This window comes from Pseudophryne corroboree, chromosome 10 (assembly GCF_028390025.1).
Source record: "Pseudophryne corroboree isolate aPseCor3 chromosome 10, aPseCor3.hap2, whole genome shotgun sequence".
In the NCBI taxonomy this organism is placed as follows: domain Eukaryota; kingdom Metazoa; phylum Chordata; class Amphibia; order Anura; family Myobatrachidae; genus Pseudophryne; species Pseudophryne corroboree.
The window spans coordinates 278,939,852-278,953,368 of NC_086453.1; the positions used below are offsets into that span (position 1 = coordinate 278,939,852).

Genomic DNA, 13,517 nt, shown 5'->3' on the forward strand with positions numbered 1-13,517 from the left:
ACACAGCCAGGAGAGGCGCACGCTGTGCCATCAGGCTCCTTCCCAGACTCACAGCAGTGGGGGAAGCTGTATACCTGGCACTGGGGAGAAATATTTGGCACTGGGGGCATATGTGTAGCTGGCACTGGGGGGCATATGGGGCCCTGGGGGCATATGTGTATCTGGCACTGGGGGGCATATTTGACACTGGGGGGATATGTGTATCTGGTACTGTGGGGGCATATGTGTCACTGGGGGCATATGTGTTTCTGGCACTATGGGGGAATATTTTTATCTGGCACTGTGGGGGAATATCTGGCACTGGGGGCATATGCTGGACTGGGAGCACAGCCTTAGCAACAAGCACTACCCCCTGGTAACAAGCACAACCACCCAGCTCATGAAATCCCTGGCAACAAGCATTACCCCCTAGCAATGAGCATGACACCCAGGGCATGAAACCCCTGGCAACAAGCATAACACCTAGCACATGAAACCCCTGGCAACGAGCATGACACCCTGAGCATGAAAACCCCTGGCACCGTGCATGGAACCAAGAGCATGAAACCCCTGACAACGAGCAGGTAATTTAAAAGTAATTAGAAGCCTTACTGTATGGCATAATGTGTAATGGGCATTGCGGTGTGTGGCATAATGTATCACAGACATTGCGGTGTGTCATAATGTGTCACAGGCATTACGGTGTGGGGTATACTATATCACGGGCATTGTGGTATGTGGTATAATGTCTCAGGGGCATTGCAGTATGTGGCATAATGTATAATGGGCATTGTGGTGTGTGTCATAATGTGTCACAGGCATGACAGTGTGTGGTATACTATATCACGGGTATTGTATCTGCTATAATGTCTCAGGGGCATTGCAGTGTGTAGCATAATGTATAACGGGCATTGTGATGCTTGGCATAATGTGTCACTGGCATTACGGTGTGTGGCATAATGTGTCAGGGGCATTACAGTGTGTGGCATATTGTGTAATGGTCATTATTGTCTGTGGCATAATGTCTAAGCACCATTGCAGTATGTGGCATAATGTATACTGGGCATTATTATAAGGAGGAAAAATTACAAATAATGTAAGGGGCATGAATCAGGATTATTATTTTTTCTTGTGGTGGCCAACGTCTGGGCCTTTGCTAGTGGCAATTATGGGGAAGGGGGTGCCAGAGAATTTTTTGGCTTGGGGGAGAAAAATTTCTAGTTGTGCCACTGCATAGGGGACATGAATCTTGTTGAACCTCTGTTGTAAGATGATGACTTTGGTTATATTCCTACACAAACAGGCATTTTATGAATAGTGAATACCGACTGAAGACACAGTCTGACCAGGGAGGATACATTTCTTCAGAGTATCCCCATTGTGAGAAACCACCATATAGGTAAGGTGCATTTAGAATGGAAAGGAATGTTCTCAGAGTGACAAGAAATGGGTGGCATGTCATGTTGACACGCCCCAATTTTATGTGACCACGCTCCTTGTGGAATGTGGCCCCACCCATTTTTTTCATGCCTTCAGCGCGCACACACAGTACCGCTAAGAAGTTTTTTCTACTTGCACCACTGACGCTAACCTTCCCGCAGCCTATCCCTAACCCTGTACTTAACATCGGGATGCCACTGTTAGAATAGTGTATTGTGAGGGATCCTGACTACATGCCATCAGGAATATGGGCTGTTTCACTGTTGTCAGTTGCATCATGGGCTTGAGGTGTTGCAGGTGGGACATCTGGGGAACAGGTACCTGTACTTAAAGTTAGAGGAATTGGAGATGCTACAGTACAGGTACTGCTCTGAGACATATTCTTGGCTAGCTTCTTAAACATGGCATCAATGTGATGTTGTTTCATATGTTTTGACCTTTCCCTGTACAGTTTTTCATTCATCAAGTGAAAATGCATTAGTTCTTGTCCTGTCATGTTGTTCTAGTCCTTTGATTAGTTCACTTGTCAACTCAATCAGTTTTTCAATACTAGTTGGTATTTCAATAACATTTCTTCATCCCTGTCACCATCGTCACTTTCAGTGATTTTTTTTTCAGGATTCAAAACCATATCTATAATTTCAGAGTCACTACAGTGATGCACAACAGGTGTTTCAACGTCAACCTCCATCCACTCAGCCAGATTTTCTTTGTTAAGTCTACTTAATAGATTCTTGGCAGCTGTTCCAGTACATGTTTTTGCATATTCAAGTAAATCAAGAACACATTCTTTCTCATTTGCTACATGAAATCATGTGAAGTCATTACCAGGATCTTCATCAGGTGCATTTTCTAAACACCATGGCAGGCCACAACTTATGCCACCCACTATTTATTGTTAACAAATTGACATTTTCCCAGGCACTAGCAACAAACCAAAGCACGTCTTGTTGAATTCTTGATAAATGACTCACCAGGTTTGCGTGAATTCACCACATCTAGCATGCGCTTCATGAAAAGGGAGCGATACTTGGCCTTCACAGAGCGCAGTATTCCTTGATCTTGTGGTTGGATAAAGGATGTACAGTTTGGTGGATATTATGCTGTGAGTGTAAACACGTTATTCTTTCACAGCAGTTGAGCTCTGGGGTGAGCTGAACAGTTGTCCAGAATAAGGAGGATTTTGCACTCTTCTAGTAGGCCTACAGATGTGCGGTGTGCTCTGGCTTTCAGCACAAAATACTTTTCAAATCACTCTACATTAGTACAAGTTAGTAGCCCGGGAGCCCCAACAAACCTTAGTCCATTCCTGATACTGTTGTATTCACTGAAATGATGAGTTTGTAAAATGTTAACAGTTTGTGTGTGTACAGTAATTATAGCACTGGAGAACTCTGTCAAGGGATAGTGTTTGTACTGTGGTTTTCTAGAGCAGGGGTGGCCATCTGTGGATCTGTACAATGTGACAGCTGGTAATAACTACAACTGTGTACTAGCTAGGTGTTCTGGGAAACATTATTAGTATTATCCTTTATTTATATGGCGCCACAAGGGTTCCGCAGCGCCCAATTACAGAGTACATATGCACATAATCAAAACAGGAAAACAGTGACTTACAGTTGAAGACAATATAGGACAAGTACAGGGTAACATGAACTGTTAGGCATCCTTATGTATCGGGTTGGACACCAATGATCTAGAGCAGGGTTTCTCAACCTGTGGAATATGTAGTTCTCTGATTTATGGGGTATAGTAAAAATATAAAGATTGAAAAACCTAGATTGAAAGTGAGTGAGTGAGTGAGTGAGTGAGTGAGTGAGTGAGTGAGTGAGTGAACCATATATCAGTGGAGCATCACAGATTATTAGGATGTGCTAAGCTTCAGAAATCAAATCATTATTATCAGAACCTTTTTAATTACCTCCAATCAGGACAAACTGTGCATTGCTAATTTGCATTTTATTAACAGAATTCAAAAAAGTGTACCCACAGGTTTTACATTTCCAAAGCTGCAGGAGGAAGAACAGACACCATTCAGTAATGCCCCAATACTGTACAGTACTGTACTTGGCTGTATTAGGGTTAAATGACAACAAGACATCCTATTTCCAATATCATTATAAGAATACTGGGGCAGATGTATTAAGCCTGGAGAAGTGATAAATCAGTGATAAGTGCAAGGTGATAATGCACCAGCAGTGTCTGACTGGGGTATGAAGGGTCTACCGGGGGAATGCAGTGGTAGGGGCCCATGCATAGGGGTGTGGCAAGCCACCACATTGGTTTATATAACCATTGGAAACCGCATGGGCTTGGGAACTTGATATATATACAGTCAATATTGCTAGTGCATGCATGATATTGTAGCAGATTAATAACAGCAATGCATGATAGAAAATATACCATAGTCCTGTGCATTATAATAGAACATGTGTATAATGTATAATTCAAGTGCACAGTCAGGAACCTCTTCCCTAGAGGGGAGGGGGGTTAGTGCCCACCGGGGTTTTCCCTGTACCCCTATGGGCCAGTCCGGCCCTGCACACCAGCCAATCAGCTCCCATATGTAAATTGACAGTCAGGAGCTGACTGGCTGGTGCATTATCACCTTGCATCCACCACTGCTTTATCACTGCGTTATCACTTCTCAAGGCTTAATACATCTGATCCATTGTCTGCTACAGTATAGTCCAATAACTTCTGGATAAACACTGATACAGTAGTATGAGCAGTTTTTATTTCACTGTGGAGTCAAAGCTTAGTACAAACCACTGATGAGAATCGAACCTGCCCATCCTTGAACCTACTTAAGAGTGGAAATCAAGTCACAACAACATTTGCTATTTTCTTATGCACTAACAAGCATCCTTTATATATCATGCTATAAGTTACATTAAGTAACTTGGTCAGCAGGCATAAGTCAGTGTGATGAAGACTCAGTTCTCAGTGGAAATTCCCCTATTGATGAAATCTTGGATCTTGTCTCGGACATCTTGCTCCAAAACATCCATCTGATCCTGCATGCTGACAGTATACTGGCTCAGTTCCCTCTTCATGTCCTCCACTCTCTGCACAAGTTCCTTGTTCAGGCCATCTGCATAGGGGACAATTGTGTCTTTGAACTCTGCAATCTTCTGGTCCATCTGCTGGTTCATCTTGGCCAGGTAGGGCTCCAGTTTCTCTCTGACACCTGTCATATCTCCATTGAGCGTGCTTCTAAGCTGGTCTGCATATGGGTAGAGTTGCCCTTTCAGCTTTACTGCAAAGTCCAGGATTTGGCTTTCCATCTGGTCTACCTTCTTCCTCATCTGGATGTCCATGTTCCTTATCTGTTTGCGTAGTGCATCCTGCATATCCTCAGCATAGGGGGCCAGGCTTTTAGAGAGCTCTTGTAACTGTTGATCTATGTCATCTTTCATTTTATCAGTAATGGGTTTCAACTGCTTCCTCAGCTGCTCCACATTGTTGTCTATTGCGACCCCCAGTGCTTGATAGTATGGAACCAGTGACATCTGTATTTGGTCTGCATTCTCTCGGATGTTGGCTTCCAGGTCCTTAGTTACAGACTTTAGCTGCTGGCTGACCGCCAGAATGTTTTTGTCCAGTTGGGTGCGAAGCTCCTCTGCATATGGAGCCACTTTTATCTGAAGCTCCTCTACATTTCTGCTCAGCTGCTTGTGCACCTCATCTGCATATGGGGACAGCTTGACCCTCAGCTGCTCCAGTTCCTGCCTGATCTGTTCTCTCAGCTTGTCTGAGTCCTGTGTCAGTTGCTTTTGAATCTGCTGAGCAAAGGGAATCAACTGTTGCTGCAGTTCTCCTGCATAAAGGTTTATGCTCTTCAGGTTTTCCTCAATTAGAGAACTGTGGAGGAAGAGGGAGCATTAGTCACTACATGTAAAAAGATCAAGGTTAGTGGTCATATAATGGTCATATACGTCTATCCAATTTCTGCTGTAAATTTCTGCTACACACTTGGGCACAATGAAAAAAATTGGTGAAGACGAAAAAGGAGGGTATTGCTTGCCTAAAAATAACATTTTAATAGTTATTTTTCTACTGTAATTTAGGAGATGAAAGCATGCATCTGATTGGTTGCTGCACACAGCCCCACCTTTATCTCTGGCACCACTGTTCATAATAGTGCCCCTCTGAACTTTTAACATGTATGAGACATACTGTACACTGCACTACAACCTATACAGACACCTTTCATAAACCTGCTTCTGGCTAGTATAGGTGTCTCCATTGCCAAATAAACAACAGGGTGTCTTGGGCCCCCACACATAGCTACATCCTTCGTGTGGGAGGCAATGTGGCATAATGTGAACTGGGGACACTACAATGTATGTAGCACATTTGTGGTGCTGGGTTTATTTACGCATGATATATTTTTTAATAACATGCAGTGGCAGATCTCCCACTAGGTCTAAGTGGGCAGCGTCAAATGCAGGATTTCTGGAGGGGGATTTCCAAATGTTTGATTTCAGATTGAGTATCACCTAGAGATGAGCGCCTGAAATTTTTCGGGTTTTGTGTTTTGGTTTTGGGTTCGGTTCCGCGGCCGTGTTTTGGGTTCGAACGCGTTTTGGCAAAACCTCACCGAATTTTTTTTGTCGGATTCGGGTGTGTTTTGGATTCGGGTGTTTTTTTTAAAAAACACTAAAAAACAGCTTAAATCATAGAATTTGGGGGTCATTTTGATCCCAAAGTATTATTAACCTCAAAAACCATAATTTACACTCATTTTCAGTCTATTCTGAATACCTCACACCTCACAATATTATTTTTAGTCCTAAAATTTGCACCGAGGTCGCTGTGTGAGTAAGATAAGCGACCCTAGTGGCCGACACAAACACCGGGCCCATCTAGGAGTGGCACTGCAGTGTCACGCAGGATGTCCCTTCCAAAAAACCCTCCCCAAACAGCACATGACGCAAAGAAAAAAAGAGGCGCAATGAGGTAGCTGTGTGAGTAAGATTAGCGACCCTAGTGGCCGACACAAACACCGGGCCCATCTAGGAGTGGCACTGCAGTGTCACGCAGGATGGCCCTTCCAAAAAACCCTCCCCAAACAGCACATGACGCAAAGAAAAAAAGAGGCGCAATGAGGTAGCTGTGTGAGTAAGATTAGCGACCCTAGTGGCCGACACAAACACCGGGCCCATCTAGGAGTGGCACTGCAGTGTCACGCAGGATGGCCCTTCCAAAAAACCCTCCCCAAACAGCACATGACGCAAAGAAAAAAAGAGGCTTTTTACTGATATTTGGTGTTTTGGATTTGACATGCTCTGTACTATGACATTGGGCATCGGCCTTGGCAGACGACGTTGCTGGCATTTCATCGTCTCGGCCATGACTAGTGGCAGCAGCTTCAGCACGAGGTGGAAGTGGATCTTGATCTTTCCCTAATTTTGGAACCTCAACATTTTTGTTCTCCATATTTTAATAGGCACAACTAAAAGGCACCTCAGGTAAACAATGGAGATGGATGGATTGGATACTAGTATACAATTATGGACGGGCTGCCGAGTGCCGACACAGAGGTAGCCACAGCCGTGAACTACCGCACTGTACTGTGTCTGCTGCTAATATATAGACTGGTTGATAAAGAGATAGTATACTCGTAACTAGTATGTATGTATAAAGAAAGAAAAAAAAACCACGGTTAGGTGGTATATACAATTATGGACGGGCTGCCGAGTGCCGACACAGAGGTAGCCACAGCCGTGAACTACCGCACTGTACTGTGTCTGCTGCTAATATATAGACTGGTTGATAAAGAGATAGTATACTCGTAACTAGTATGTATGTATAAAGAAAGAAAAAAAAACCACGGTTAGGTGGTATATACAATTATGGACGGGCTGCCGAGTGCCGACACAGAGGTAGCCACAGCCGTGAACTACCGCACTGTACTGTGTCTGCTGCTAATATATAGACTGGTTGATAAAGAGATAGTATACTCGTAACTAGTATGTATGTATAAAGAAAGAAAAAAAAACCACGGTTAGGTGGTATATACAATTATGGACGGGCTGCCGAGTGCCGACACAGAGGTAGCCACAGCCGTGAACTACCGCACTGTACTGTGTCTGCTGCTAATATATAGACTGGTTGATAAAGAGATAGTATACTCGTAACTAGTATGTATGTATAAAGAAAGAAAAAAAAACCACGGTTAGGTGGTATATACAATTATGGACGGGCTGCCGAGTGCCGACACAGAGGTAGCCACAGCCGTGAACTACCGCACTGTACTGTGTCTGCTGCTAATATATAGACTGGTTTATAAAGAGATAGTATACTCGTAACTAGTATGTATGTATAAAGAAAGAAAAAAAAACCACGGTTAGGTTGTATATACAATTATGGACGGGCTGCCGAGTGCCGACACAGAGGTAGCCACAGCCGTGAACTACCGCACTGTACTGTGTCTGCTGCTAATATAGACTGGTTGATAAAGAGATAGTATACTACTAATATTATATACTGGTGGTCAGGTCACTGGTCACTAGTCACACTGGCAGTGGCACTCCTGCAGCAAAAGTGTGCACTGTTTAATTTTAATATAATATTATGTACTCCTGGCTCCTGCTATAACCTATAACTGGCACTGCAGTAGTGCTCCCCAGTCTCCCCCACAATTATAAGCTGTGTGAGCTGAGCAGTCAGACAGATATATAATATATATAGATGATGCAGCACACTGGCCTGAGCCTGAGCAGTGCACACAGATATGGTATGTGACTGACTGAGTCACTGTGTGTATCGCTTTTTTCAGGCAGAGAACGGATATATTAAATAAACTGCACTGTGTGTCTGGTGGTCACTCACTATATAATATATTATGTACTCCTGGCTCCTGCTATAACCTATAACTGGCACTGCAGTAGTGCTCCCCAGTCTCCCCCACAATTATAAGCTGTGTGAGCTGAGCAGTCAGACAGATATATAATATTATATATAGATAATAGATGATGCAGCACACTGGCCTGAGCCTGAGCAGTGCACACAGATATGGTATGTGACTGAGTCACTGTGTGCTGTGTATCGCTTTTTTCAGGCAGAGAACGGATTATAAATAAAAGTGGTGGTCACTGGTCACTATCAGCAAAACTCTGCACTGTACACTACTGAGTACTCCTAATGCTCCCCAAAATTAGTAAATCAAGTGTCTAAACGGAGAGGACGCCAGCCACGTCCTCTCCCTATCAATCTCAATGCACGTGTGAAAATGGCGGCGACGCGCGGCTCCTTATATAGAATCCGAGTCTCGCGATAGAATCCGAGCCTCGCGAGAATCCGACAGCGTCATGATGACGTTCGGGCGCGCTCGGGTTAACCGAGCAAGGCGGGAAGATCCGAGTCGCTCGGACCCGTGAAAAAAAACATGAAGTTCTGGCGGGTTCGGATTCAGAGAAACCGAACCCGCTCATCTCTAGACTATCACCAGCTCATGAAGGATCCATAATTAGTATGTAACAAGCTAAAGTTTTTCCCAAACAAAGTGCAGCACTACAGACAAATGCAGGCTCGATGCAGGCCCCGACAGTAAGCCACTTACCAGATTCTCTCTCTGATGTGATGACTGAGCATTCAGATCCATAGACACACACACACACACACACACACACACACACACACAAACACACACACACTCCACCCTTTATACTGCATGTAGTGGCCGCTGGCCAGGCTGTGGTGAAGGTGGGTTTTTCTATGCTATACAAGATCCCCACCCCCCGCATCAGAGCAGCTAATCCTTTTTTCATGTAGCACCAGTGTTGGAAGATGGTAGCGGGCAGCGACTTGTGTGCAGGAGAGGTTGAGGCTACTTGCCTAATTGCTATGTGCGGGGAGGCTTCAGCTTCGGGACCAGGAGTCTGAACCAACAGTGACACTATCATGATGTGTATGCAGAGCTGTCTACACTGCGGCTGGGCGTATCTGCACCTATGCTTAACTGTCGTCACTGCATAGGCTGAGGCTGAGGGCATTTGTTAAGGTGAGAGGTGGGTGGGTCAGGGCATAAAGGCCAATAATATTGTGCCTAGGGGTGGCCTGATCTCTAAATATACCTCTGACAACATACAATTTTATTGGTAGGGGTACCACAAGTTACATGCCCAGGGGCCCCAGTAAACCTTACGCCAGCCCTGGATACCTTTAATGCTCTCACTTACTTTAGCTGCTTGCTGATGTCAGACTGCTGAATCTGCTCCACGGTGTCCTTAGTGCCGCTGGTCAGCTGGCTGAAGTAATTCCAGAAGGCGTCAACCACCTGATCAGTGCTGACTTCAGCCTGAGATCCTAAAACAAGGAGAATTAAGAAAAAAAAAAACCTTAATGCACATATATGTGCAGGAACTGTCTCTACAATTAGAAACTAAATAACACACTTACCGCAAGCATCCTATTATATATGTGGTCACTAAATAAAATGACAAGTAACTGTATATGATATGCTGAGTGTATGCTGATCTTCTGTGACTGCAATTATAGGCGTGCGCATGGGGGGGTGCCTGGTGCGCACAGGCACCCCCTAATGTCCTTCACCCCCTGCACGTCACGCCTGCAGCACTGTGATGATCACCAGGGCCAACCCTACAGCACCCATGCGGCTGGGAACTGCAGCCCGACATACACTGCAGCAGTTTGACACGGCCTCCCCCACCTGCCTAAGACACTGGTGCACAGACCCTTGTGACGTGTCCCCACTGTGTCTGCTTCTGTTCCCGCGGCTGGCCAGCTCATGTCAGATGTGCATGACAGCCAGGCAGCCGTTCGGGTGTGCCTTGGTGCCGGACCGCAAAGTGACAGGCGGTCGATGATGAGGTATCACAGGGCCAGGCAGCTATTCATTGTATAATCCAGCTGCCGGAGCTCGTGCTAGGGGGGCAGGCTGACTGACAAGGCTCATGGCGGGCGGAGCTGAGGGGACAGCACAGTGTTCTCAGTCAGCCGGCTGTGCTGCAGTGCTGAGAGGCCGGGCTGACTGAGTAGGCGGGCAGCAAGTGGACACAATCCTGAGAGAGGCAGGAGGATTATCCTGTAGTGCAGACTCGGGGACAAGGTGGGAAGTAAGTAGCACTGACAGAGTGGTCCGCTGGTGCTGATGATCCTGGCTGCAGCCTGCTTCTCACTTACAGGCAAATGGCTGCCTGTGCAAGTGTGAGCAAGAGCTTGTGATCATCAGTGCCAGTGTCTTCCCCTGTCAGTTGATCATTAGATCCAGGTGTAAGAAGTTGGAATGGGGGTTGTGTGTCCCCCCCAGTGCCAGATTAAGGTCCTCATGGGCCTGGAGCTGAAATTTTCGAAGGGCCTATTGTGTAGGGGTTGTGTGTGTGTGTGTGTGGGGGGGGGGGGGGGCGGCGGGGTGACAGGGGCTACTGATATGGGTACGTGTCCAGTGCTGTATTTACACACACACACACACACATGCTACCAAAAGTCAGGCACTCAGATCAACGTGTGGTAAAATGCTGCAGTGCCCTCCTCGTGGGATATCAAATACCATCAAATACATAGACAGATGCAGGCGGCACTCAGCAGGCTGAAATCGGAGCTTATATGGTAGTCACTTTTAATGGCAATAGGCCATTATATATATAATATATACACACGTGTGCGTATGCATGTTTGAAAAATAGATAGAGTTTTCTAGACAGATTTTTCTATCTATCTATCTATCTATATAGATATATAGATAGATAGCAATTGAGAGAAACGAGATAGTCACAGGGGGGATTTATTTTTTTGGGTGCCCATAGTACATACTTACCTACATTTTATTTCTCCTCTCCGGGAGAAGACGCTGCAGTGTCTTCGGGGGGCGGGGCAGGACTGTGACATCACTAAGCCCCGCCCCCATGCATCGGGAAATGCCGCAATTCGCGGGTCCGCGGGCGGGACTAAAATGACGCAATTTGCTTCATTTTAACCCCTTCTCCACCCGACGAACCCGCGAATGCGGGAGGTTATCTCTACATCCTGCTTGCATCACTAGGGTGCGAGCAGGATGCGGGAGACCTGCCCACTCTTCCGGGGGTGCGGGGGGCTACCCCAAAAAACAGGAGCCTCCCGCAGCTTCCGGGAGAGTAGGTAAGTATGCCATAGTAATGGGCGCCTGACGGAACTATTCAATTGTATTGCCATGACGGTATGATTTCTGCTCATAGCCACTTGAGATGGCAAAATCTGCAAAAAATTGTCTGTTGGAGTGCCCAAATTGTTGTTTCGGCAGCATGCCCAATAGGTTAGACAGAGAAAAATCATAATATATACACATAGATACTTATATAATATATATATATATATATATATTTATTTATATACAGTGGTCGAATTGGAAATTTTGAAGTGGGGGTATGGAAAAGTGAAGATTGTAATTCGACACGCGCTCCGGAAAATGAGGCGTGATCACTCAAAAGGGTGCGTGAAGTTTACCACACCATATACCCCTTATACACCACAATAGAAGGACCCCTTTTCCTATCTAGTACAGGTGCCCCTTTCACATTATTCCACATGCTATGAGCCAAAATTCACATTATGGTGGTCATTCCGAGTTGTTCGCTCTGTAATTTTCTTCGCATCGCAGCGATTTTCCGCTAATTGCGCATGCGCAATGTTTGCACTGCGACTGCGCCAAGTAAATTTGCTAAGAAGTTTGGTATTTTACTCACGGCATTACGAGGTTTTTTCTTCGTTCTGGTGATCGTAATGTGATTGACAGGAAGTGGGTGTTTCTGGGCGGAAACTGGCCGTTTTATGGGAGTGTGTGTAAAAACGCTACCGTTTCTGGGAAAAACGCGGGAGTAGCTGGAGAAATGGAGGAGTGTCTGGGCGAACGCTGGGTGTGTTTGTGACGTCAAACCAGGAACGAAACTGACTGAACTGATCGCAGTGGCAGAGTAAGTCCCGAGCTACTCAGAAACTGCAAAGAAATTTCTATTCGCAATTTTGAGAACCTTTTGTTCGCAATTTTGCTAAGCTAAGATTCACTCGCTGTAGGCGGCAGCTTAGCGTGTGCAATGCTGCTAAAAGCAGCTTGCGAGCGAACAACTCGGAATGAGGGCCTTTAGCCGACGGTATGAGCTGAAATTCACATTACAGCACATGGAATGAGCCAAAATTCACATTATAGCACATGTACAGTGGCATCCTCAGTGGCATCCTGACAGCGGCATCCTGATGGCTACCCATTAACCTCCCACAGCCTAACTCTAACCCTCCCGCACTCCAACTCCCCATACAGCCTAACTCTAACTAGTGGTGAAAGCATGGCGGTATGGGCTGGTATATCGTACCATTAATAAATTAGTAACTGGTACGCCGTAGCATCTGACCACCTTACTGTCACGGCGCTGACATTTTTAAGAGACCTGCACCACCGATTGCTCAGCTGCATGATAGCACAGCAGCATGACCTCCATTTTCTCCCTTGCTTCCTCTAGGGCTGCAAGGAGCACGATGCTGACCTCATGAAGTCATGCTCCCTGGCTTGAAGAGAACCCGCTGGAGGTGACCCTGCCTGTCTGCCTATTCTGCAAGAAGAGCACTGAGAGGGGCACACTTTGATGGAGGGAAGATGACAGTGTGACTGAGAGACGTAGGGGGGAAGATGACGGTGTGACTAAGAGGCACAAGGGGGAAGATGACGGTGTGACTGACAGATGCAGGGGGAAGATGATGGTGTGACTGAGAGATGCAGGGGGGGGGAGATGATATTGTGTCTGGAAGACGCAGGGGGAGATAGTGTGGCTTTGAGATGCAGGGAGGAAGATGACGGTGTGGTTGGGAGATGCAGGGGCAGGAATTGACATAGGGGCAGAGGCGTAACTCCCACCCCCGCAGCCACTGTGGAAGCTTGGAGGTGCAGGGCTGTGGGGTCGCCACGACTGATTTCTATGTGTGTTCGGGAATTAGCCGGAGGGCACAGCACGCGCCTCTCCTGTGTATCCCTCCTGGGTCTCCGGCGGCGTGTCTGTTTAATGAAGCCAATCAGAGCTTGCGGACCGGCAGCCAATCAGGAGCTGCAGCTGCCAGTCTGCGAGCTCTGATTGGCTCACGAACCGGCACTTCATTTGACAGAC

General features: G+C 46.2%; 1 protein-coding gene and 1 long non-coding RNA gene across 2 annotated transcripts; one reads left to right on the top strand and one right to left on the bottom strand.

Moving 5' to 3' along the window:
- Positions 1-204: 204 nt before the first annotated feature.
- On the top strand, positions 205-13,077 carry LOC134965527 (uncharacterized). Its single transcript, XR_010188425.1, has 3 exons — positions 205-563; positions 1,283-1,378; positions 12,879-13,077. It is a non-coding gene; the product is annotated as an uncharacterized LOC134965527 (long non-coding RNA).
- On the bottom strand, positions 3,982-10,176 carry LOC134966844 (apolipoprotein A-IV-like). The gene is made up of 3 exons (XM_063943889.1): positions 10,122-10,176; positions 9,606-9,732; positions 3,982-5,283 (listed from the first exon to the last, which is right to left on the bottom strand). Exons 1-3 carry the CDS (start codon positions 10,174-10,176, stop codon positions 4,356-4,358), a joined length of 1,110 nt encoding a protein of 369 aa, XP_063799959.1. The 3' UTR covers positions 3,982-4,355.
- Positions 13,078-13,517: the final 440 nt, after the last annotated feature.